The sequence below is a fragment of the Acomys minous genome (assembly GCF_964271855.1).
Source record: "Acomys minous genome assembly, chromosome: 4".
NCBI classification, from domain to species: Eukaryota; Metazoa; Chordata; class Mammalia; order Rodentia; family Muridae; genus Acomys; species Acomys minous.
The window spans coordinates 68073600-68101309 of NC_140486.1; the positions used below are offsets into that span (position 1 = coordinate 68073600).

Here is a 27710-nt window from a genome sequence, read left to right on the forward strand (position 1 = left end):
TGTGAGCTCTCAGAGCCTCTCCCACTCACTTGGGGACCTTCCCAGTGGCTCCCCAGGGTGCCCTCTCTACCACATTCCTACTGCTGTTTTTGTATCTATATTATGGTCCTCTGAGGACTATGTCAACATTGTCCCGGCTGAGGTCTTTCATAATGACACGATTCTCTTTGAGGACCTTGCTTGGGCAGGGGACATTTTCCCATATAGCTGGTTGCCCCCTGGGTGGGTGAGCATAGCACAGTAGTTTCCCTTTTCAGGACAGAAGGAAAGCCCCACTGTCAAACTAACTGCAAAGTGAAATTCTTAAAGGTGAAGAAACCTTCCCCAGCCTGGTGTCATACAGGGTTTCCTTGGGGGTAGGGCAGGGGGGTGGCACATAGACGCTAAGCTCCCTGGGTGTTGGTTCTCTGGGCCAGTCCTCTACAGTCTTCAGTGCTAAACCCTGCCTATCTGTCTTGCAAGGGACAAGGGACAAAATGTCTTAGCAAACGGGGTAACGGGAGTGATTGCCCTTTCAAAGGGGATTTTAACAATTTCTAGTCCGAATAAGCAGTTACAGTAGTGTCTTCAAAAGCCACCTTCTTCAGCTCCAAAGACCTTCAAGACAGTAAAGAAGGTATACCAGACCGCGGGAGGAAACTGGCTCCCTTCAGGAAGGCTGCCTGGGAATCTTTTATTTCCTGACCACGTTCCAAGCTCCTCCCTCTCCTCTGGCTCCCATCCTCACCTCCACAGCTCTTCAAGAGGAGGCCCACAGTGCCCTAGGGCCAAGCCCATGGGAGACAAGTCCTCAGTAAGAAAGAAGCTCTGCAGCTCATCCCCCAGAAACTGTCCTGCTTCCTGCCGCAGCCCCTTCCTCTTGCTAAACTCCCTAGCTCTGCACCCTGTGGGGCTGGCTTACTACTCCAGACTCCAGGAGTGGGGGGAGGGGGGAGAGCTACCCCATTGTTGATTGACTGGCCAGTGGGGCCTGAGGAGGCACTATCCTGCCTCCCGAACACTTTTAATAACGTCTCTCACCAGGATCTCTCCTCCCTGGTGCTGGCCCTCTCTGGCAGCTACTACTTTTGCCCCTTCACCTGGCCACTGCCTGGAAGCCTGGCACCAGCCTGGAGTGCCTGCGGTCTGCCCTCCCAAAGCCTCTCAGGCTCCCCTCTGGGGACTGAGATTGTCACGTCCCAGTGTTACAAGCCCAGATCTGCCCAGGAGCTGGGCACGGATGCCTGTTGGCTCCCAAGCTACTCCTCCAGCCTGCAGCTGGCCTCCTCCTTGCCCAAGGCAACAGCCAGGAGTGTCCCTGTCCCAGCTGAGTTCCTCCTGGTCCCCAGGGCTCACACTGATTACCAGAAGCAATTCTGCCCTGCACCAGTTTACTTTCCCAAAAGACAGGGTTATAGTCCCAACTTCCTAGCAAAGTTCCTCCAAATCCACAGGCCCACGCCCCCCTCGGGGTAGGAGTGGGTGCAGGCCTCTGCAAAGCCAATATCAAACTGCCGTTTTGAAGCTACAAACTACAAATTGAAAAAGATATGCCCTTTTAAGATATATTTTTCTTTATTTTTCAGAAACTCATACATAGAGATATTATGTGTGTACATACATTATGTGTATATATATTATGAAATATAATCATATCCACCCACATTGCCCCCCCATCCAACTCTCCCCACATCTCCTCACTCCCCAACCCGTGAGCTACCCTCAACCTTGGTCAGAGAAACTTCTTAGAGTGGGCAACAGACAGTGCAGAAATGCACAACAGTTGCTGAGAAAGGTCAGAGACTTTTAGTTGACTTTTCTTTTAATGCGTGTAATGCGTGTAATGCCTGCATGTGTGTCTGTGCACCACATGGATACAGTACCAATAGATGGCAGAAAAGGGTTTTCACTTCTCTGGAGCTGGAGTCACAGGTGGTAGATAGCACGGAAACCAAACGCAAGCCCTCGAGAAGAACTCTTAACAGCCCAGTACTCTTAACTGCTGAGCCATCCCCATCCCATTAAACTGATTTCTGTCCAAAACAAAGCACACACAAAAAGTATAAATTCTAAAGCTTGCCCAAGGGAACTAAGTCCCAGCTAAATACAGTTTATTCTTAATCTCTTAAGGAACTTAGTTCTTTCTAGGGACAGTTGGGGCAGCTGTCCAGTGAACAGGAAATGGCAGGATCTCAGAATGACAAGCTCTTGGTTACTGGTTAAGGGGATGTCCAGAAGCAGTCTTTCTTGGTTTGGAAAGCAAGCTCATCAGCCCACCCCAGCCTGCAAGACTGAAGGCCTGATGCCCTCCCTGGATTCCCGGTGCCTCTTCCAGCTGTAAAGCTAGGTTGGTAGCTTCTGACTCGCACTGTGTTCTTCCTTCCAGTAAGTGTGGTCACTCGTGCAGTAGAGAGAGCATCATGGTGGCTTTCAAAGGGGTCTGGACTCAAGCTTTCTGGAAGGCAGTCACTGCAGAATTTCTGGCCATGCTCATCTTCGTTTTGCTCAGCCTTGGGTCCACCATCAACTGGGGTGGCTCGGAAAACCCCTTACCTGTGGACATGGTCCTCATCTCCCTTTGCTTTGGACTCAGCATCGCTACCATGGTGCAGTGCTTTGGCCACATCAGTGGTGGCCACATCAACCCCGCTGTGACAGTGGCCATGGTGTGCACGCGAAAGATCAGCATTGCCAAGTCAGTCTTCTACATCGCTGCACAGTGCCTGGGGGCCATCATCGGAGCCGGGATCCTCTACCTGGTCACACCTCCCAGCGTGGTGGGAGGTCTGGGAGTCACCACGGTAAGAACGCTTAGATTCTTATTGCTGTATTAGAACTCCAGGCTGCTTGCAAACTCTGCTGAAAGATGGCTCATTGGCTTAAGAGGCAGTCATAATTCGACTTGATTAAGGAGCTGGGGAGATAGCTCGGTTGGTAGACTGCTTGCCTGCATGCATCAAGGTTATATTCCCAGCACCACGTATATGAGGGGTAGAGGCACATAGCTACACCACCAGCACTTGGAACGTGAAGGCAGGAGAATTAGAAGTTCAAGGTCATCCTCAGCTACGTATCAAGGTCAAAACAAGCCTGTACTACATAGAAACTTGTCTTCAAAAAGAAAAAGAGTGGAAACTTAGTGTTGGGTTTTTTAAAATATGCGCAGAAGAGCCAGGCAGGGGGGTTGCCTTTAATCCCAGCACTTAGGAGGTTAAGTTAGGAGGATGAGGAGTGAAGTCCAGCCTGGACTACGTACAGAGACCCTGCCCAGATAGAGAAGAAGTGTCCAGAGAGCGTTATTAGTTACTATTGAGTGACTTGAGCGTGATTAAAAGGTCTCAAAGTGTTTTGTTTTGATTTGTTTTCTCTGCCACCCCAGTAACAACACTGAACATGCTTTCTGAGACAGGGTCTCACACTCATTATCCACCTCCTGCTGGCCTTGAACTTGTAGCAATCCTCCTGTCTCTGCCTCCTACACTGGGATTACAGGTAAAATCAGTATGACTGGCTTGGATGTATTCTTATCTTAAGGGTTTGCAATTATTTGTTTGGTGGCAGGGGCAACAATTCGTTGCTTTTCATAGGTAGGGGACTTTAAATATCTACATAAAGGGCCATGCCTTTAATCCTAGCACTCATCGAGCAGAAGCAGGCAGATCCCTGAGTTTGAAGCCACCCTCATCTACAAAGCAAGTTCCAAGATAGCCAGGGCTACACAGAGAAACCCCAACAAAAAAGGAAATCCATGTTCGTTTGATCTTCCTGTTCTTCTCTGCAATTGGCGGGATTCCTCCATAGCTCAGCACCAGGGCTGCCTTTAAGCTCAAGGCTTATGTGTTAGTTGAGATATCTATGAACTAACCTAAGCCTAATCAATGGGTCTAATAATTGCCTCGTAACCTTATAAATCTCTTAAGAACAACTTGTACAAGCGAAGTGCAGCACTAACACATTTTGCTTGTGTTGCTAAAAACAACATTCAGTGAAAACTCAGGCACTGTAAAAGCAATTATCTGTAATGGCCCAAAATGAGGGTAAATTGATTTCTTGTTTTTAGGAGGTGGAAAGGCTGGGAATCTCAGCCTGGGGTTGGGAGAAAATTCAAGTTAGCCATGGCTCTCTGTGGACACTGGAACCTTCCTACTGATGCATTGCTGTAGACCTAGACTCTTGCTCCAGTTCTGATGGGGTGTCTCTTTCTTTCTCTAGGTTCACGGAAACCTTACCGCTGGCCATGGGCTGCTGGTGGAGTTGATAATCACATTCCAGTTGGTCTTCACTATTTTTGCCAGCTGTGATTCCAAACGGACTGATGTTACTGGTTCAATAGCTTTAGCAATTGGATTTTCCGTTGCAATTGGACATTTGTTTGCAGTAAGTTTTAAGTCCATTTGAATAATTGATCCATCTCATTTACCTCACCCTGAAGCTAGCCTGAAGACGAGGGTTTACAACTGACGCTTTCTTTAGTTCCACTAGCCTGACCAGAGCCAACCGCCTCAGCGTTTAGATTATTTCAGGAATATTGTCTATGTCCGTGTTATGTTTTCAACACACAGATATATGTGTAAAAAAAAAACTAGGTGAGCATACCCCTGCATCCGTGCAGAGTGTGCTACAAAATAAACGGTTGGCTCCTATTCAGCCATGTCTGTGGAAGTTAAGTTTTTTGCTTTGCCAACTGTAAAGTGGCCAGATCTCAATGTTCCTCTGAGGACACAACAGTGAGTTACAACAAATGATACCTGTTAAGATCTCTGTTTCCAAAATGTCTGAGGTGTTGCTCTTTTTCCCCCATAGATCAATTATACCGGAGCCAGCATGAATCCAGCTCGATCCTTTGGACCTGCAGTTATCATGGGAAACTGGGAAAACCACTGGGTAACTACTTACTTGGTATACCTCCTCATTCTGAAATTGGGAACGATTGTCCAAAAGCCTCCTTTTTATTAGCATAATTTAGTTCATTAATTTCTCTTGCCCCCCCCACTCCAAATCTCAGCTTATTATTGGACCTGTCACAGGAAATAGAGTCTAACAGAGGCCCAATACAGACCATAGTTTTCTGTTCTAGGCCTTCACTAATAGCTGGGTTTTCTTGAGCCCTTGTCAAATATATGTCTGGCAGACTGTAGCAGAATACTTAGTACACAGAGTTTGCTATGTAGAACAAATTTAATTCATAAGCATGTGCGGGCATTAGTGCTTAAATCATTGAAAGAAAGCCTTGTTAGCAACAGCAGAAATTTAATTTTTCTTTATTCTTTATTTTTAAAGGAAGAAAGAAATATGCAAAAGCATCACGTATGAAAAAGATACATACCACCTTAGTTTACATAAGCGTAACACAGTTACCAGCACAGGAGCTGGAAACTTGTGAACTGTGGACAGTGCAAATAAATGGTGTGGATGTTGGTGCCATTGTCACCAGAGCTGTGACTAGAAAACTAAATGACTCTCAAGAAGCTGTACTTTCAGAACTAACCTTCTTGTTAATCTGGGCCCAGAGCAGTGAGAGATACATCAAGGCTGTTTCAATTGTTTCTGTCAACAAGAGAATTTCTGTCCTTCCAATCAGAGGCAATTGTGAAAGCCACTCATTCATTAACTTAAATAACCTATACAATACAAGAAAAAAATATGCCAGCTTGAAAACGGAGCCAACTTTTATAGACATTCATGCACTATGAATGTGATTTTTGCATTTTTAAGCTATAAACATAATAATTTGTCGTTTGTGCTTTGATCTTATACACGTGGCTGCAATAGATCCAGCCACGGCACCTCAAGGGTGGCATGACCCAGGAAAGGTGGAAAGCATCACACCATGACTGCATGAATTCCCTTACACAAAAAGTGTAGTGAATTGCTAAGACACAATTTGGGCACAGACATGTAAAATCTTGATCCCCAGCATCTCTCATTGGCCTGGTCATTTTGCCACTGTTATTTCTGAAAAGACTTACTACATTAACAAAATGGAGTTTATTTTCTCTGTGGTGGCAGCGGGGGTGGCGGTGGGGGGTGGGTACACACGTGCCATAGCAAGTGGAGGTCAGAGGACAACCGTGGGTATCAGGTCTCATTTTCTGCCTTGTTTGAACTGGGTCTCTTGCTCGCCCCTGATCACCAGGATAACTGGCTCACTCACCCCTGGGCTTCTCCACCTGCTGTTTCCCATCCTGCCGTGGGAGCACAAGCATTGCAGACATCCACTATGATGTCTGGCTTTTATGTGGGTTTCAGGGACTCAAAATCAGATCCTCATACTTGCACGGACACACTTTAAACGTGGAGCCATTTTTCCAGGCCCCCAAATAGAAAAATTTAATGAGAAGTGTATAGGCCTTACAATAAGCGGACAGGTTTTAGTTAAGTAATGCAATTACAATTTAGGAGGTTCTTTTAACCACTCTTATGTAGTTTATGTATCTTTCTGTTTTCAACAATAATATTCCTGATAAAAATTTACAGGTACATTAAAGGACACGGGACTCTGTTTGGGAAGAGCCATTTGGCACCACGACTTATTTTTGAGAACGTGGAGTTAGCTGTCCCCTCCAGAGCATTTTGGAAAGGGTAGTGATTGTCTAACAGCGGCCTTTCTCCCATGTGGCACTTGAGGCCTGTGAAGTGGCCCCAATCTAATGAGATCTTATGGAAGGAACAAAGAGCAAAGGCATTTAAAGGAGTGCTCTCATTTCTCCTTTGAAAGGGCACACAGAAGATAAACTTTCCTTTGGGCTCTTTCATGTTCGCGATAAGGAGCTTGGTTGGACCAGCGACTTACCCGGCTGTTTCCCTGTTAAGGCCGTGAGCTTGGCTTCAGCACGAAGCTTGGCTTTCCTTTAGGCTTTACAGTGAAGATGTTAAGTGCAGTTAGCTTCCAGGCGCTGCTCTAAGCAAGACATGGTCGTGGTTTTTTTTTCCTCAAATGAGAGAGCTAACAGTTAAGTTGGTAAAATGGTGCAATTCAATCACTTGTGAAGTATGCTATCTCTGAGAGCTTGTAACCGCCGAGAGTACCAACTGTCCAAGCCATAGGAATGTGTGTTTTAATAGTATCTGCATCAAAGGCTATGAATGGGATAAGAACAGTGCTCAGTACAGCCACTTAGAATGCTCAGTAAACAGGAATTTTGCTCACAAGTGAATCTATTGGATGAGCACCTAACACTATAGCGTGGACGTGTGCTAATGTGTGTTGCTGCAGCTGAACCACATTGAAAGCCTAGTTTATTCTGAATACACCCCTGATGTGATTAAAAACAAAAACAAAAACAAACTCGTCATTTACTGAAGCCCTACAGAATTACTCACTAATGCATATCTAGCCTACATCCCTAAGTCGGTGCAGGTTTTCACTGAAGCAGTATGCAGAGGGAAATACTCTCCAATGAAAGAGATAAATAAACCATAAACCATGCAAATAGAATTACCCAATTTTAAAGAAGGAAAGCATATAATATAAAGACACTAACATCCAAGTTAGTCCGATACAATCTTAAATGGTCCAGGATGCACAAACTGAACTGGCTTCCCTGAGACACAAGCCAGTAAGTGCTTTATAGCTGGCATTTCATTTAGTCCTCACGGCCCCGTGAGATGTGGATTATATAGACTCTGCTCTGCAGATAAAGAACGTAAGGCATGTAAGTTAAGCCACTTATAATTACAGGGGTGTAGTTTAATTGGTAAAGTGCTTGTCAAGCATGAACTAAGCCCTAGGTTCTCTCTATAGCCCCAAATACACTGGGCATGGTAGCCCACGTCTATGATCCCAGCACTCTGGAGGAAAAGACTGAGGTGGGGAGAGCGGGTTAGTAGTTCAAGGCCATCTTTGGGTACTTGGTGAGTTCAAGGCAACCTGGGACACAGGAGACCTTGTCTCAAAATGGATCAAGTCCCTGATGAAAGCAATCACAGAACTGCTAAGTGGTGGGGCTGTCACTACACTCACTGTGCAGATGGAGTAACTAACACGCTAAGTGATAAAACTGCACCCTGACCCTGATTATACACATCAAGGGAAAGCGCTACTGTGGAGCACAGAAGAGAAACATGCACCAAAAATTATTATTATTTTCTTTCTATTTTAAGGAATTCCTAGTGTCTGCTTAACTTGTGGAGTCACCAGAGAGGAGCTTTTTTACATTAAGACTTGTGATAAAGTTGATGCCGGGTGTAACGGTACCCACTAATATTTTCAGCGCGTATGACGCTGATGGGGAAGCAATGTGAGCTCAAGACTAGCCTGGGCTATGGATGAGTGTTGAGAGATGTCTGAGCTAGACCCTTTCTCTAATACTTTTTAAAAAGAATATTAAAATATAAAGTTAAAAGAAAGAAAACAAAAGAAAAAATTTCTCTTTTATTTTATGTTTAAATGTTCTTTAATAATGTGTAAATATTTGGTGTAAACTTGGTATATTTTCTCATGTATTTTCAAATCTGTGTCTGTGTGTGCGTGCCTGTGTGTGTGAGGGGGGGGGGGGGGAGAGAGAGAGAGAGAGATCATTGCTGCCTTAATTTACTCAGTTACACTCTATATTCATGGTTTGTCCACTGTAACCGCTTTTCTCTACTTCCCCCCTTCCCCACCCTTCCCCCAGATATATTGGGTCGGACCCATCATAGGAGCTGTGCTCGCGGGCGCCCTTTACGAGTACGTCTTCTGTCCCGACGTGGAGCTCAAACGCCGCCTGAAGGAAGCCTTCAGCAAGGCTGCACAGCAGACGAAAGGGAGCTACATGGAGGTGGAGGACAACAGGAGCCAAGTGGAGACGGAAGACTTGATATTGAAACCCGGCGTGGTGCATGTGATCGACATTGATCGTGGCGAAGAAAAGAAGGGGAAAGACCCGTCTGGCGAGGTCTTGTCTTCGGTATGACTAGAGGAGAGCACTGAAAGCAGAAGGGACTCCCTAGACCTGGCCTCGGATTTCCTGCCGCCCATTAAGGAAACAGATTTGTTATAATTAGACAGCTGCGGGTTTCTTGTTTCATGTCTCATTACTCGGGTTAAACAACACATATTTTACTATTATTGATGGGGAGCGGGGAGGAGAAGACGCCTATAATGAATATAGTGAATATGAAATCTTAAAACAGAAATCTTTTTCTAAAGTATCCCCAAAGCAAAGATGCAACTAGTTTATCGAGTTCCCTTCCATTTATAACAACTGAACACGTGGACCAAGATCTGGTCAAGTCTTGCCTCTTACAGGGCATATGGGCATGCCTGTGAGGAAGCTGGCATTACAGGTCCTCGCTGGAATAGTGACTTTCATTGGGTTGATTTAACAATGACAAAATGCTGTATGTCACAGAGTCTTTCAAGAGAAGAACGTAGTAAGTTCTTTCATATGCCATCCCTGACTTAGAAACTACCTCGGAGGGGAAAAATTGGCAAGTGCCGTTACTGATATTTCATTTGCATTTATATGGGCAAATATCTGACTGTCAGGTCCCTACCGCAATTCTTTTTTTTTTCCCCCAAGACAGGGTTTTTCTGTATAGCCTTGGCTATCCTGGAACTCGCTCCATAGACCAGGTTAGCCTCGAACTCAGAGAGATCTACATGACTCTGCCTCCAGAGCACTAGGATTAAAAGGCATGTGCCACCACAGTCCAGCCCAACCCCAATTTTTTATAATCCTCCTTCCTCCTCAGAATCCAAGAAACCGTAGAGTTAAAATCAAAAAATTTGGAAAGAATGTTCAATCTGTCCGTGCAATAGTTCCATCTTATGAAACATGTCCACAGAACATGCACCGAGGTTCAGAGCAGCCAGACCTGTGAGGTCTGATGGGAGGTAGAGCAAAGGTTACTACAGCCTTACGGCTGTCACAGGGAGAGGGGACATCTGTTATCAAACGATTGGTCTGCTTTCAGTGCACATACTTACACGCACCACACAAGATTAACTGCTTAAGCTTTTAACCGCTTCACTTACTTTTTAAATGTTATTGACAAAACTGGGGCACTTGTTTGTCATTTTTGCATCTGTATTGAAACACTAGCTGAGGTATTTTGGACAAGAACTTGACTAGTTGAGTCCTGGCTTTTTTGTCGTTATCTAAGTCCTGCCTGTTCTAGAAGGTACAAGCTGCTCCTGCCCCATCCTAGCGGCCGATGCTGTCTCACTTCCCACGAAGTCTGTTGATGATCACCACTGTGAGTATAAGTGTATGAACTAAAATATTTGGCAAACAAGATGCAACCCGGTTGCCAAATAAAAGGGTGAGGAGACTACCTCTGTTCAGCACTCCTAGGTGGCCCATCCTTCAGATTACATATAGCTTAATGTGTTCTTATTTACCCTACTGCCTGGTTTATTTGTTTAAAAAAATTTTGTTTTTCCCATACTGCTTTGCCTTCTACCAGTCAAATGCTCTGTGGAAACCCCAGTTTCTACCGTCAGAACCGTCCAGCCTAGCATTTATCTTAGACAAAGCGCTGCAAATGTCAATTACACTGAACAAAAGTTAGTAGCGGGAGAGAGAAGAGCCACCTCTGTGAGGACTAGCTTGTAAATGGCTGAGAATCCACGGCTTTCTTCTCCCAAGCACAATTCCAACTGGATGTGGCTTCTTATTGTCAATGGCAGGGTTGTGTCCGTGGCGGGGAGATTATGGACCACTATTTAAACCTGATTCTCTTCGGTGCTAGAAAACTGACGTGCAACGTCCAGGCAGCCGCGAGGCCAGCGTGTGCCTCTCGGCGCCACCGGCGTGTTTTCTGCTAGAAGCCAGAGGCATGAGGCCCCTTTTCAGGGCTTTGAAAATACTACCGCACAGACATAAGCTTACTCCCAGAAACGCACTCACAGACCCAGGGCGTGAACCTCCCCGGGGTGACTCGTGCCCCTTATTTCAAGTGTTTTCTCAACATACTACATGGGCTTAGAGTCAGGTGCTTCCGCCCAGAAGGCGATATCAACCATCAACAAACTACGTCAGGTCAAAAGTAAATTTAGCTACCAAGGAAGAGTTACGCAGACTTCCGATTGCGCTTCCGTTTCATTGCCTGCGATTTTTTTTTTTTTTTTTTTTTTTTACTATGCCATACAGTTTACTTCGCTTGTACTCGCTTGAACCGTCATTTCCAGTAACAGCATTCAATATGGTAAGGACTGAAAAACACTGAATCATGGCTTTGAGATTTGTTTTTTGTTTGTTTGTTTGTTTGTTTGTTTGTTTGTTTTAGCAGCTGGCAGAATGCCAGGCACACAGTAGGTAATCGAAACAAGCATGCTGTTTTGATAAGAAAAAAAATTGTGCTCATTTGGCACTTAAGAATACCAATAATCTCTTCCAATTTTTATTTTGCTCACTATTTAATGAAAGCATAAATTCTAGTGCCATCAAAGGAAGGCAACAAGGGATGTGAAAACAGAGCATATTTTCATATTCTACCGTGCAAGGGCAGAGGGTGAGGGCTTCCTCACTCTTCGTCTCTGCGTATGAGACACTGTGTCTTGCATTTCACTCAAGGCTCTGCCAGTAAAAAAAAAAAAAAAAAAGTAATGAAATTGTACCTTTCTAATGACATCTATGCAGCAGGGGTCTATTGCCTCGTGGATGGCACCAAATTATCCAGTGTATTAGGAGAGCGGGGCTTTTTCCTTTAATCCCTTCTTATTAATGAAGTGCATAGTATCACTCCCCAGAGACAGCTGCTGACAGATACACAAGCACAGAGATCAGAGAGGAAAAATCAGGAAGACATAAAAGATTGATAGGAGCCATGAAACAATGCCAACTGCCTTTTCCCCCAGGAGGAGAAAACAGACACTTCCTAAATTTCAGGTGGTCCATACACTGAAAATGCACATAGTCTGTTAAAACAAAGCAGAAGGGAGTTATTTTTAAGCAGATTTTAAGGGTTTTTTTTTTCAAATGTAGGACTCTGATTTTAAATGAAGGTTTCAGTTTTCTTCCCAAAGTCCTACCCTTTTATACTTCCAAAAAAAAAAGTGTTTTCTGGAGTCTAAGTCACTGGTAATTTTATAGCTTGTTTCTGCCATTTGATGTAATCATAAGTCCTTTTCCTTACAGTTATCATCAGAGAGGGTCCTAGCACAGCTCACAGGCACTGCTGGCCAAAGCTGCTCTCTGTTGAAGATTTTCCAAGGAGATTAGAAATCCCTGGAAAGTATGCCTGAGAGAAGTGAGCTGACTTATCGGAGGCCAATTTCAAAAAGCAAAGCTCTTCTTCTAGGTGAAGGCCGGCAACATGTGCATTGGTCTAACCTCACTGATGGCAGCCAACTTCTAAAACCGAGGGACTGATTCCATGCTGTCACTAATCCCTGCATGGCCCTTTGGAGCATCAAGTTGGCGCCTTCCCCACACATCACAAATCTGACAGAGACACTGCCTCTGTGACAAGTGGGGATGGTGAGGCAAATAGACAATTACAAAAAACTATAAAAGCGTTCTTATCATAAGACTACAGAATATATGAATTTGGAACCTTTTGGATCTGGAAGTAATAACATTCTTACCCAGTAACATCACAGAGTGAAAATTATTAAGAAAGTGTGGTTACTATGTGAAAGCATAATGTAACAAAACTCGCTTTCTTTACCTCAAATTTCCTGAGTTCCTGTCTAGGTGCCAATGATTTTCAGAACACCTAAATAGCACAAACTTTTGAAACCCATAATTCTCAGAAAGAAATGTTAAGACGTTTAACTTCAAAAATCAAAAACTGAGGCTGCAAATAACTTCCCATAGCTTGTGACAACACACACCAAACAAATGCTGTACACCACATGCCAGGAACACTAAATTTAAGGACAGCTATGATACTCTTATACACGTTTAAGTAAAAAATCAAGATATAAGAAATATACCTAACATATCCCACTGTAACGTATTCCTAGATTTTTTTTCAGGTTTAATTAAATAAACATGCAATTTATGGAAATACATAAACAATTATTTATGCTCTTATGACCCAAATTACAATAAGCTTGTAATTTATGAGAAACTAAGAAAAATAAAATGAATGTGTGGTTATATTTACAATTATTTATTAACCAAATATTCCTCCAACATTAGAGATAATGCTAAAGAGATTTAAATTGTAATGTCTAATATTTGGGAAAAATCTATTAAAAGTATTAGCGATGCGGCTGGGTTCTTCCATGTCTTGTCTTGCACATCATATTATGATGATCAAACAAATAAATCTTCAAATGTTTTTAAAGGTATGCCATATATTTGACGGTGTTTAAAAATTCAGTTGTAGTTTTTGCACTTCCATTGGAATGAACGGTAGATTTTGATATTTGAGTATAAGCTACACCAAATGGTGTTGGATCCCATAAAATCATTTTTGGGTTGTGAAAGCCTGGAGAGTATAGACAGCCATAGGCCCTGATACGGACAGTGAAGAAGATGTTTTCCCAGGCTTCATCCACAATGTCCACGTCTACAAAGGTGACTGGAGGCTATGGGCCATCATCACAGTGACTACACACCTTCAGTGCACGGTTGGCGGGTACTCATTCATGAAGGGTGCAGCCCATATGATAATAATGAAGGGTGAATAGTCCTTGGAAGCCAAATCAGTATGTATCTCATAGGATTTGTCATGTTATGGTGAAACAATTTGCATAGGTGCCTCTCTCTTCCCCTGGATTCTAAACTTCTTAATGGCTATGGATGTGTTTTGTTTATCCTGTGTATTTCTCTTTCCCTTCTTTCATCCTCATGCTCTAAGAGGCTTGACACTCTACTGGATAAGTGTAGGCTGCAAGGACAAAGCAATTAAAGAGTATCTTCTAATCATGAGGAAACGCCACCAAACCCTGTTCTCCAACCTAATTGTTTCCTGCTGCTGAGATGTTTGTGCTAAATATTTGAATTCTTATAATTCCAGGTAGGAGCTCAAAATTAATTCAAACACAAAGGGAAAAAAATCACAAAAAGAATGCAACACTAATTGGATTTCTAAAATTTATACCCAATGTTGGGGCAACAAGGCAAGCTTTCATTGCTGTGTTTGTGCAATGGCCAGATGTTAGATGAAATTTACTTCAGTTGAATACTTCACCAAGCAAAGTATTTTAACAAGCATTGAAAGCTTAGGCAGAAGTGGCAGCCTGCTTTTTTAATGATTATTCAGTTTTGGCAATGTCTAAAACTTAATGTCACTTAGACTGATTCCTACCATTTTTTTGGTTTTTCCCTCTTGTCTCTTCTCTGAGTTTTAAGAAGACATTGAAGGCTAAAAGGTTAAATTGGGTTCTTAGACTCTTGCATGTTCTGAAATCTCTGAAAAATGATGGTATCCAAGATTAATAATCTTTTTATGAGTCATAGATATAGAAAAGGGAGAGTGCCAATGAAATATAAGATGAGTGAGTGAGCAGATGCACACAGGATGCATGTATGGATGACTAGAAAAAAATTCTGATATTCAGGCATCTGAATGAAAAAATGCAAACTGTACCCTGCAATCCTTCCCTCTCAAACAGTCACTTGACACAGAAGAGTACAACATTTTGAAGTATTACCCAAGGGTAAGAAAGAAAGAATAAAAATAAATTTAAAAAATTGCAACTCTAAAAACATATATATATAGAACTTATACATAATTTCAAGAATCATTAAAAGGGAAACACCACTACTATTTTCATCTCCAAAAATGACAAAATAAACTAAGTGTTTAGTGGAATAAACAAATTACCTCACTTTACACATAATAGAGAAGCAAAATCTGGAACGTGTTTCTCAATTTCAACCATGTGTATGAGTCTCCTGCATCTAATACAAATCTCTCACAGCCCTACCAATCCAATTTCCCAGCAACCATATTGGCCTTTAATTACATGCATGCTCAAGTTCATGAGCACACACACATACACATATGTATGGAGGTTTCTCAATTACACACACACACACACACACACACACATACATACGTATGGAGGTATGTATATTATGCATGTAAGGAAATCCTCATCTTACCATACGACCATAGAGAAATGAATTAAATGCTGAGAACCAGGAAAATCATAGACCTTAGAAAAGAATTTACAAAGGGAAACAAGATGAGTGGCTACAGAGGATTAACTTATACTTTTGATAATTTAGGAAATTAAGTTTTTTCCCTTGAGAAAATATTATCAAAATCACTATTTAAGATATAGCCTGGTTGTTCCTGAAAAGGCTAGAGGTAAGGATTAGTGCAGCTACTGCTAAAGTCTTCAATAGTTCAATAATAATAACAGTTGGACACTTACTATGCACCCAGTATATGATTTCTCCAATTTCTCATCTCTTAATGAACCCCTACAAGCCATTTTCACAATTCAGATACAAGAGGAAATGTAAGTCTAAACAAGGAATCAATGTGTTCAGAGTCACAGGCCTACCAGGGGACAGACATGAGATTTTAACTCAGTCAACTGTCCACACCTTTCTGTCCCAGCCACTACCCTCTGGGGACTCTTAGCTGAGGCACATTCTGCTTCCAGTAGCTCTAACTTTCGTTATCTCTATTTTTGCATGCCTTTGATTTTTCATATCAATTGAGATTACAAAATACTGGGACATTTCAGTTGTGCCCGACATAATCTTTCATTATCTCCTCAATGGCCTCTGCAGGAAGATTTAAGCCTCAAGTGCAAATTCCACAAAGATAGACTAGCTAAACTTACAAAGTGATTTTAAAGGGGACTTTGAGTGACCAAGGGACTTTGATGAGCAAAGATAAGTCAAAAGCTTCTCCCACAATGCACCATCTACATTTTTGTTCAAAATTAGCAGCTTTGTCCAGGGACCCATAGAAAAACTTGGTGAATTTATTTATTATAAACCTACAAATGAAATATTAAGAAATGTATTTGCAAATAGTGTTTGAAAATAACTCAAACTACTATATGATCACTTTGCCTAGACCAGACTATAGAGTTTAAAGACTACTTTTGGAAAATGTCAGTGTCTTAGTTAGGGTTTTATAACTGTGACACTTCTGACTGCTCTTTCAGAGGTTGAGTTCAATTCCTAGCAACCACATGGTGACTCACAACCATCTGTAATGGGATCTGATGCCCACGTTTGGTGAGCATGAAGACAGAGTACTCATATACACAATATATATGTTTGGGAACCTGGCTCTGTGTTTGGGAGCACATACAGTTTTACAGAACACCGGGCTTCAGTTCCCAGCATCAGTGTTGGGTCACAACCATCTGTAACTCCAGTTTTGTTGACTCTGATGCTCTCACATGGCCTCAGAGAGCACTGCACTCATGTGCACAAACCCACACAGACAAACATATACTCATATCACTAAAAATAAAAAATAAAATAGTTGAAAGTTAGTAATGAAACAAGAGCATGAGGCTAAGTCTCAGCCTATGCTTCCTGGAAAGCTACTAAAAGATTTCAATGCCAAAACTTATCACAAAGGACTTGAGTTATATCTCTCGCATTGTTCCCAGAAAGTGATTACATGGAAACAGTCAAACTGAGGAAGGAGAGGGCTGAGATTTCCCCAGTGGCCTGCGACAAGGAAGAGTGGAGAAATACTGCTGGAGATTATTCAGCCCTGTGGTGTTGGTGCACTGTGCTTAAATCATTCATATTCTTTGAACTCTAATAAATCCTCATCAAACAATGATGACATTTTCATCTCATCAAAATTTAATCACAAGAGTATTGTAATTCTGATTTTCTTCACCTCAGTTCAAATTGAAAGTAATTGTCATATGTTACTTTGATTCTCACCATTACAGCCGTTCTTACATATCTCCCTGTGTTATTATTATAGACTATTTAATTTTCTTGCAGGTATGTCATATTCTCTATTATCCAAGCAACCTTTGTTGCTCTACTCCTCTTGTGTTTTGATGCCATTTTCCTGTTTATCTGTGAGTACGATGATTAGGATTCACTTGTGCAGGGGCTGAGGCAATTTTGTCTTCTACTTACAAATAGTACATGTAAAGCTCATTTTAAAATACATTTTAGATACATTACCATGAATGGCCTTTTTTTTTTCTTAAAACACAGAGAATCATGAGTGGGAATAAAGTCTAACTACTGGATTATTTTACATTGGAAAACTTCCTAATTGCCTGAACTCTTGATTGCTTGAAGGAAATTGTAACCAGACCCAGAATGATGGGCTGGTTGTGCAAAAAAGAGAGGAAAACACCTGTTTTGCTCTATTGCATTGACACTTGGAAGTCAATTTTTCCTGAAGGAACAGGGGTAGGGGTTACCCAGCTAAATCAGAGTGATCTATTCTTTCTTGCTGGGGTGTGTGTGTGTGTGTGTGTGTGTGTGTGTGTGTGTGTGTGTGTGTGTGTGTGTTTGAAGCAGGGACTCTGCTGGATAAGGTTGAAGTCTGACATCGCTGGAAATCTATTTGCAAGCATTCTATGATGGTAGATTCCCTTTTCTCAGTGGAGTTCTCACTCCACCTGATCTGGTAACCCCAGATCTTGTAAGGAGCCTCACTTAGCCCTCAGGGAAGATTACAGGCCTGATCCTTTCCTGATAAGAAAACAATTTAGCAAACACCAGGGGCTTCCTGGAATACCCCACCCTTTGCTAAGGAGATCCTACCCTTAAGCAAATGACCTTTAGTTGTACCTAGAAGTTCTTCCCCGACACTTAAGTTAATTAAGTTCTGTGTTTTCCCTCTTGCGATAGAACCCCATGCTACTGCGTGTAAATGAGGTACTGAACCACTGCATGGAGATTAAGTATCATGGCACCCCTAGCGGCAATGAATAAGACACATTCATGCTCAAACCCCTCCCCACTGCCCGAGGTTCCTAAAAAAAGCTTGGCTGGCTGGCTGGCTGGCTCTCTCTGGTGTTCACCATTCCTCCACCATGACTATCTGAGACTCCATTTATTTTGTGGGAAAAGCAAGCCTGGACACCCAGTGGGAAGGCAGCCATGAACTGCCTTGGCATCTGCTGGAGCCTGCTCCAACGCCTCCTCTAGCTTGGTTTTGACCACAAGGGAAGCACCGCCAGGCTCGCATCTCACTGAAACTGCCTACTGGCTGGTTTCAGACATCCACCTGCTTCCTCTGTCATGCTTAGCACATCAGCTAGACAAAGGGCTATAACACTTTTGATATAATCTTGGGCTTATGGAACTCCCGAGTCTCTACTGCCATCTGACACCAGCAATTTCATTCTAAAAGAGCTAATACTATGCCTGACCTTGGGACCTTTGATATCTGTGCCTGGACCAATCCACCGGAAGTGGAACTCAGGCCACTTGCCAGATGTTGAATGGTGTGCGTGCGTGCGTGCGTGTGTGTGTGTGTGTGTGTGTGTGTGTGTGTGTGTGTGTATGCACAAGCACGCACGCGAGAGAGCACACGCGCTCCATAAGTAAAGTTCTGTTATAGCTCAGCAGGTGTGGTCCACTTTGGTGTTTGAAACATTTCTCACTGGCCCGAATCTTACAAATTCAGGTCGACCAGCTGATCAGTGGACCCTGGGGGTTTCTTGTTCCACCTTCCCCAGTGCTGGGCTCATGAGAGCATGCCACCATTCAGAATGATTTTCACCTGGCTTCTGAGTATCAAGCTCAAGTCCTCACACCTGCATGGCAAGTGTTTTACCAATTGAGCTGTTGCCTCAGCCCCTGCACAAGTGAATTCTAATCATCATACTCACAGAGATATACAGGAAAATGGCATCAAAACGCAAGAGAAGTAGAGGAATTGAGATAACCTAATAACGTTTTGTGTGTTTGTGTTTTCTGTTTCTTTTCATGAGGGATTGGGGGAGATGACCAATTTAAAGAAATATAAGATGTCTGGCTTAAATACTTTTATTAGAGCGGGCCATAGGGGATATATATATGGCTCAACAGGTACAGCTAAAGCAGGGGCCTTAGGTTTAAATCTGCATAGACAATCAATCTGAGAAGAAGGCCTGCGGGAAGCCTGGGCCACACTAGGCAAACTTGTTTCATCAGATTTATGCTACCTGAGTACTTAGATACAAAATCTCCTATTTTTCAGATGGATTTGACATTACATGTAAACTCTCTATTTAGTAAACTTATCTATTTAGTAGTTTGCCAAATAAAAGGTCTCTTAAATCCCTCTTGCCCCCACCCATGCTTTCTCTGTTTGGCTCAAGCCAGTAAATAAAGACTTGTACACACACACACTCACTCACATTTGTGCACCACAAACATACACCACACACACACAGGTAGAGAGATGGAGAGAGAGAGAGAGAGAGAGAGAGAGAGAGAGAGAGAGAGAGAGAGAGAGAGAATGTTCTTGACTTTGCCCTCCAAGAAATAGCTGCCAATGTAAATGGTTTTGAGATTATCACAACCAGGAATGAGAGCCTTGAATCTAGGGGATGTGTGTCATGGATACTTCTAAACATCTTACCATGAAGAGGACAGTGCCCCCCTACCCCCAATAGATTTGTCTCACTATATAGGGAGTGCTGAGGTCATGGGCCACTACAACTGGTTGACCTCCATCAATCATGTTTCCATCCAATCCTTTTCCATACTGCAGCCAGCATCTCCTAAAAGTAAAAACACAGTCCAGATACGATGGCTCACATCTGTAATCCCAGCACTCAGGAGACTGGGGCTGGAAGATAATCAGCCTGGATACAATAAGCAAGACCTTGCATTGAAACAACAAAATCAAAAATAGATACTTTCTTCCAGTAACATCTGAGGGGGATGGCTTATTTTTCTATCCAACTTCTATATGCTTGCCCCTTTACTGAAAGAATGATTTTTGCTTTGGAGAGGAATGGGTCTTCGTCACAAGGAGTCAGCCTTCACTTGGAGGGGGTTGGGAGTGAGTGGAAAGGGTGGAAAGACTTCTGGGCCCTGAAGCTGAGGATGCTCAAGTCTCCTACATAAAACAGCGTAGCATTGGCAAGTAGCATGTGTGCATCCCTCCACATACTTTACAATAGCTCTAGATTTATTATGTGATCTCATACAATGAAATGTTCTCTGAGCAGCTCTTACTCAGTTTGAGGGGATGGTGACAGAGAGAGTCTTTGCATGTTCAATACAGACATAGTATTTAAAATGTGTTCAATCTATGCTTCTTTGCGTCCACAGACACAGGATGATGGGTACAACAGAAACTGTGATTTCATTCACCTCCTTAGTGGCTGGTTTAGGAAACGATGTGAGAATTATTTGTTAACTGTTGTTCTGGTAGGTTTCTTATTTTTAAAAATGCTCATGATAATTTTTAACACTCCGGTTTGCAAGTCCCTTTAAACTTCGCTGTTTTTCCTGTCATGAGTGGAATCCATCCCTAAGACCTCAACCTGATGCTGGACTGAATTGCTTTGAATTATATGACAGAGCCACATAGATATTGCCGGGCTGGAAGCTAGACCTCACAATGTCTTCCAACTGCAACTAAAACCTCCCTGGAAAGCAGCCTTGAAATTGCCATTTGAAGACACCCCATCTTGTCAATTTGGAGTGAGGTCATATGATCATAGCAGCCATCTCCTAGACCATCCAGCCCCACAAGAGAGTTCAGCTGACTGACTGGTGCTGAGTGGGTGAGCTCAGCAGAATGCAGCAGCAGACCTGTCCACCTGAGCCCAACCCCAAACTCTGACCTACGGAGCCATGAGCAAGTCAAATAGCAGTCTTACGTTTCTGTGAGTACTATCAGAGGGTATAACTGACGCAGTTAGTTGTATCCTGTGGATGCCATTGCTGTATGAGAAGACCATATCTGGCTTTGCCCCTATTCAGATTTATGCCTGGCATCTAAGACAAGCATAGCAGAAGGACAAGTGAATCTGATCTTTCATGCTGACTGTCTACATAACTACCCTCCCTCTAGATGTCTTTTCATGTGATGAGACATGGTAAAAATCCATTATGGTTTCAGCTGCTCTTGAGTTTTGTTTTACTTGAGGGTCATCATCCATCATCTTTGGAAGAAATTAGAGCTTACTCAGGGTCTAGTTGGTCCTGGGTCACCATCAGCCTTCACATCTCAAAGTCATTCTCCACCCATCACACTGTGTTTTGTTTGTTTTAATTTTGTTTATTTGTCGTTATGTATTTGTGGTGCGCCTGCTTGCCTGGGTGTATGCCACGTGCATACAGGTGTCTGTAGAAGCCACACAAGGGCCTCAGATCCCCTGCTATTGGAGTTCCAAATAGAGGCGAGCTACCCGTAGACATGGGTGCTGGGATATGGACCTTCTGTAAGACCGGGAAGTGCTCTTAAGGGTTGCACCATCTCGCCAGCACCCACGCTCACTTTGGTGAGTGTTTTCTCTGTGTCTCTCCTCTCCCCTCCACCAAGCCCCCGTCTTTACGTGCCCTACTTCTTCTGCCTGAAGTTCTGTGTTAAAACAATTTCCACACTTTCAACTCTGCTGCCTTTCAAAACTGTAGGTGTTTCAATTGGAGGACAACCATGCTCAGCTCATGCTTAGCTCACAGAAGGCCGTAGCTTGATCTTCAACCACATGGCAAAGACGATGTGTTAAACAGTAAGCTTATTTTAAATTAAGTTCCATTAGCTGTGTGCTACCAAAGATCAAAAGCTAACATCTCCACCCGCCTTTCCCTCGCCCACTAAGGCAAATCACTCCCACCCTTCTGATAAATATTTTAGTAATTCCATGTCTCTAGACATGGCAGTGCTGTGCTGCCACTATATGGTTTTGCTAGTGCTTGGTTTCATATATTTAGCTACTGACCGGATGCTACTAAGAAAACTTACTGTCTCTTCCTGCATCCCAAACTGTTCTTAACTTTGATTTCTTTGCATCCCTTACATGAGGTTTTGTTTCCTCTGAAGTTAGACTGTCTTGCTTACTTCAACTTCCAGCTTCTGCAATAGATCTCTCCATGTCTTCCTCATGTGCTCAGCATCTTTTCATGTCTTAGATCTAAAGAAGCTGCTCTGTGAGCCTCTGCTCTAGTATGAGCAGAAGGTGCTTCTCCGTTGCTGGCTCCGTCTCTAGAGCTGTCCTTCTACATCAGCTTGGGAGCTCCTGCCCTTTATCCCTCCCTCTTCTTACTTTTTGGTTATACTGACAATTTTTATTTTGTCTGATTATGAAAATTTTAAAGCTTCTGGTTTATAGCAGGAGAGCCAAGCAAATGCTGAGGCTCATAGACAAACTCCGGGGTTGAGCACAGGGAGTCTCATGAAAGAGGTAGGGAATAGAAGGACCTGGAAGGGTCAGGAACTCCACAAGGAGACCAATGGAGCCAACAAGTCTGATTGGAGGAAGGGGGGGCTGCAGAGACTGATGCACCAATGAAGGACCATGCATGGTAAGGACTTAGACCCTCTGCTCAGATGTGGTAGACAGGCAGCACAGTCTCCTTGTGGGTCCCCTAGTATGGGGAGTAGGGACTACTTCAGACAGGAATGCTGGCCCCCCACACGTTGATCACTCCCCCAGGCAAAGCAGCCTTGCCAAGCCACAGAGAAAGAGGATACAGGCAGTCCAGGTGAGACTTGATAGGCTGAAGTCAGATGTTAGGGGAGGAAGGCTCCCTTTATGAGAACTAGGGGAGAGAGGGACAGGGAAGGGGTAGGGAGGGTGGGATCAGAAGCAAAGAGGAAGGGCACTATAATCGGGATGTAAAGTGAACAAATTAAAAATATTTCTTAATGTAATGCAATTTGTCTTACTGCTCGTCCCCATCCATGTCTATAGGTTTTTCTAGTTCTTTTTCTCCACTGCATTGAAACTGCATGATAACACGTCTTATTCCTTTTTCACTTACTCAGTTTTACTAGATGCCTAGTGAGCACCTTCCTTTAGAGCTTGACTCTTTCACTTGTAAAATGGTCAATTGTTCCTCTTCTTTCCAAGGGCGAGCACCAACTTCGGAGACAAGCCAGACAGAACCAGCAGAAGAAGCTCTAAGTCCTGAAACAAATTGTGACTGAAAGACTCAAAAAAAAAATCTCTTTTCCAAAAACTATGTAAGATTCATAACCTTCTATTTGTAATTTGAAATGGTTTCAGTTATTATCCTAGATCGTGAGTCAAATAAAATATGCACATGAGGTGGATGTCTGAACCTCACAACTCCGTGAAACATAACATCCTGCCCCTACTTCCAGGGAGAAATTGAAACTAAACTTGCATGAGGTTAAGCGTCTTAAGTCTTTCTCCACTGTTCAAGCCAAATGCAACCTGGAAAGTAAACAAATCATACACCTATTCTAAAAGTCTATGATGTGAAAAATGGAAAATAATTTAGACTTCTCAAATACTTCCAGCAATACTTTTGCAATTTTCAGTTGCAAGTATTTGCAATATATGATATTAGAATCTCTTTATTGAGTCACTCGCACAATAATAATGAATTCGGTCATTCAAAAAGCTGTGAAGACATTCATGGTTATAAAAAAAAAAGATTTCAGATAACATAAAATTTGCCTGAAGTAAGGCTCACTTCCTGTATCTTTTCTTCCTAAACTATTGTTACAGACTTCAAGAATTTCCCTTATTTAGCCCCGCCCAAGGATTTTAGATGGATCTGGGTATTTGAAAAGGTACCAGATACATAGAGCAAAGGTAAGGAGGAACGAATGGCATAGACCGAACGGCAGCTCCTGTGCACAGTCAGGTGTGATGCTCGCTACACCTAACACTAACGTTTCTGATACCGAGTCAAAAGAGAAAATATAATGCTCATGTCTAACCTCCTTTGATATCAAAGCAAATTATTTCAGCCTTGGGTTGGCGATACTCTCAGTGCCTGTCAGAGGAGCCTCTCTCCAAAGTGGTCGGCAGGCGATTCACACTTGCTGCTTGGCAAGGCGCTGCCAGTAAGTGACCGCTGAGTGCTAAGCCCCGAGTGTGACGGCTTTTCAAGAGTCACTATTCTAATTTTGTGCTAGGTTCCAGGAATGAGCTAGCCTATGGATCTGTATGAGTAGAGACTGCTCTTCGTTGAATGCTTACTATGTACCAGGAACTCTTCTTCGTAGGTGTCAATAATTCAATCCCCCTAACAGTGTAGCAAGATGGACTGTTATTCTGCTCTACAGACTAAAATATAAAGGTCCAGAGAGACACGTTGCCCGAGACCATATCCAGGAAGCGGTAGCTATCACCTAACACAAAGCCCATCTCCAGTCTTCCACACTATAGTAACATCCTCATCAGTGGTCGCAGGTGACCAAGGTCAACACTTTATCAGAGTCAGGAGTGGTGCTTGCTTTTGATTTACCCACAAGCCTTGATGTTCTTGAGTGAGAACTATTAAGCTAAGAACGTCCTCAGACCCTATGACTTCCTGAAGTTTCTCCAAGTATAGAGACCCACCCTACTGGGTTTCAGTAAGGGCAGCATCTCAGAGAGGAGGAGAGAGAGCTGGGCACAATGAAGTATGCCTGTGATCCCAGCACTCGGGGAGGCAGAGGCAGGCGGATATCTGTGAGTTCGAGGTTAGGCCAGTCTATAGAGCGAGTCTGGAACAGCCAATACTGCACTGAAAAACCCTGTCTTGAAAAGAGAAAAGAGAAATATTATATATATATATATATATATATATATATATATATATATATATATAGAGAGAGAGAGAGAGAGAGAGAGAGAGAGAGAGAGAGACAGAGAGAGACAGAGAGAGAGAGAGAGACAGAGACAGAGACAGAGACAGAGACAGAGAGACAGACAGAGAGAGACAGAGAGGGGGGGAGGGGAGAGAGGAGGTTACAGGTTATGAACAGTACAGAAAAATGTCCTGCTTAACATCCAGGGCACAGAGTCTGCCAAGGTTGCCAGTCAGATGCTTCTCCTATGGGCTGTGCTGATCAATAAAATATCATCCTGCAAAGTTTATTACTTAAAAATTGATTGCATTAAAATCAGTTCATTAAGTTTATAAAAATTAAAAAGTGAGGCTGTACTGCACTCACACTGTGACAGCAGCCACAGTCAGATGCTGAGTGGCTTGGGCTTCTGTTGGAAGCTCTGTGTGTCTGACACCACTCCACCCTGACACTTCCACAAGATGCTTTTGACTCCTATATGTCAATTCTCTGCCGTGAGAGGTACTGAGACTCTAACTGGGAGGCAGAGAGGCAAGGTGTGGGACAGGGAGAGGTGTAAATGTTGTTTTTATTTCCTCAGATTAGGAGATGATATGAGAACTGGTCCCAAGCCTTTTTTGTTCTGTTCTCGTGAGAGTTGGGTGTATCCTGTTCTGTCAAATCTTTCTCTGATTTGTTGCTTTGTCTGCTTCTCAATTAGACATCACTTTCAAATATGGATGCTTCCTTATACCAACTAACCTTACCTACATTGTCTGGGATTAAAATTGTACATTAAAGTGTGTCTGTATTCCAGCCAGTTCATAACAGAATCCAGGGTGTGTCTGCCTTCCAGCCTGATCACAGAGACCTAGAAGGTCGTTGGATGAAATTCCCCCATCAGAGCAGCCAATGCTGTTGCATCTATACCTTTTCAGTTTAAGCTGAAAACTGTGCATGGTTTAACTATTACAACAGGAACAATTATCGATCCCATAAACTTAATGGTCTCATTGTCCTTAAACTTAAAAATCCAAATGTCCTTACAAAGATCCACTGATGTAATAATCTTACCCCATAAATACGGACCTGATGCCCTGTTCCTCAGCAAATGTCCCTTTCAGCATCAAGGTTTTCCAGTCTACCCTTGGATCAGATCTTTATTAAATTTGATGGAATGAAAGAATATCCAATAAAACTAGTAGAAAGGGGCAAAGAAAGGCAGTGAAAGAAAGGTACAAACAGATTGTTGGGGGACACTGTTCCCTATAATAAAACCCTCCATGGGTCCCATCAAATCCTCAAATCCTTTTGGTGAAAAGCACTAAAGGAGAGAGTTTAAAGAAGCCACAGAAACTAAGCTGAGGTTTCTGGGTTCAGGCATCCAGAGAGCCAGATATAATTAGATGTAAGTAAATCTAAAGACACATGGTATCCTGGGTACCCCAGCTCCCATATTACCCCAAAGGAGACCTATCCTCTCTCAGACTCAAAGAGATGCAGAAGTTTGGCATCAGGGACGATGAAGGCTGTAGACTAGTATTCTATGGAACTCAATCTTAAACAACTAGAAAATTTTCACGTAACAATATTAGGAAACTTTAGCTATGTAATTCTCCTCTCCCCACCACCAGAAAAGTGCGGGGAGGGTGCCCTTTAAAAAAACAGCATAAACAACAATGGATAGTTGGTATCATATAAACTTATTCTGAAAAGATTACAATGACTTTGTGGAAAAAAATGTTAAGGGGGGATAAATGAATTTGATGTAGAGTAATTACTGATAATCTGTTGGTAATTATGCTCTTTTTTTCCCCTTTCTTGTTGCTTTTCAATTATTTTGAAAAGACATTCCCCAAAGGCCAGATGTTTAGGATCCGGATATGACTAACTGACAGTCAAAATGATGTTGATGACAACACAAAACAATAGTGATCAGAAGAAATAACCTCCATGATAGTAACAATACCGGAGGTGCCATCAGAGCAAATGTTGCTATGGAAACAGTAGAGAGGAGGACAGTGAAAGGCATAGGAAATCTTTTACAATGGAATGTGGTGTTCCTGGGGAGAATGAGCATGTTGTATTGCATCCTAAATATCACTCAGATAAGGAGAAATCTTTTGTGATATACACAGCCAAGGAGGACAAACAGCTGGGCTTGCAGGGTAGGGGGCAGTGCTGGGGCAAGGAGCTGGAGACTTGCTTCTGGGCTGTGTCTCTGACAAGCAGCTCCCCAGCATCTTTTTGGGAAGGAATCCAAGCAGCTGTCCTGTACTGAATATATACAGCAAAATGAAAGCATCCCAGGCATGGTCATTCTTTTCCATCTTCACCCCTGTGCAGGGTGTCTCAAGTTTTATAGTGGCACACACAGCATTCTTTAAGACACAACGTAACAACTCCCTGGGTTCCTTGTTTCAAATGTGAAGGCTTATTAAAAAACAAACAAGCAAAAAACAAAAACAAAAACCCTCTCTGGTGATTTTCCAAGAACCAAAAAGAAAGGGTGGAATAGAAAGACGTCAGATGCCCCACCCGAATGGCTCTTAAGCTCTGCAATATTATCCATGGGGCGTGCTTCTTGTTACAGAGCTTTCATCACGAAGTTATACAGTTGCATGTGAGTGAAACCACTCTTCGTGTTAGTCTGTGCACCAACAACACGTGTGAAGGAAATCACTCTTATCGCATTGCCCGCTTGTCTGAAAGGGAGAGGGGGGCATGGCACAAAACTTGCATCTCAGAGGTGGCCAGCACCTGCTAGACAAGGTGTCCACCTCTGGGTCACCAGAAAATGACCTCACCAGATGGCCGGAGCTTTACCGAGTATAGCTTGCCAGAAGGGTCCAGAGTTTGGCATCTGGGGGTGACAAGGGAGCTGGCAGCTGGGCTGACGCTTGCTGTTACTACAGACTGATATCCATTCTTTTTTCTTCTTACAAGAAACAGCTCCTGCTGAATTACTTTGGTTGTGTTGTTGGTGAGGAGGTTCCAGGTACATACCTAAACAACCCACACTAATGCCAGGATGGAAGGTCAACCTCTGAAAACTGACAGTGGAGCCACATTGCCAAGGACAACTTCCACTCACATCATTGTAGTAGAAAGGTCCTGCTGGTGTGTGTTGGAGCCTTCCCCCAAATACTCTTGGATGTGGATTTCCGTAGGAGCATGGTGGAATTCACCAGCAACTACACTCTTAAGGAGAA

General features: G+C 43.0%; 1 protein-coding gene across 2 annotated transcripts in view; it reads left to right on the plus strand.

Moving 5' to 3' along the window:
* The window catches only part of AQP4 (aquaporin 4), a 14238-nt gene extending 1118 nt beyond the window's left edge, over positions 1 to 13120 (plus strand). For both annotated transcript variants that reach the window (XM_084778426.1, XM_084778427.1), the window contains exons 2-5: positions 2366 to 2780; positions 4192 to 4356; positions 4783 to 4863; positions 8595 to 13120. In XM_084778426.1, coding sequence (XP_084634552.1) covers positions 2366 to 2780; positions 4192 to 4356; positions 4783 to 4863; positions 8595 to 8873 — 940 coding nt within the window. In that variant the 3' untranslated portion in view covers positions 8874 to 13120. The remainder of the gene's footprint in view (positions 1 to 2365; positions 2781 to 4191; positions 4357 to 4782; positions 4864 to 8594) is intronic.
* Positions 13121 to 27710: the final 14590 nt, after the last annotated feature.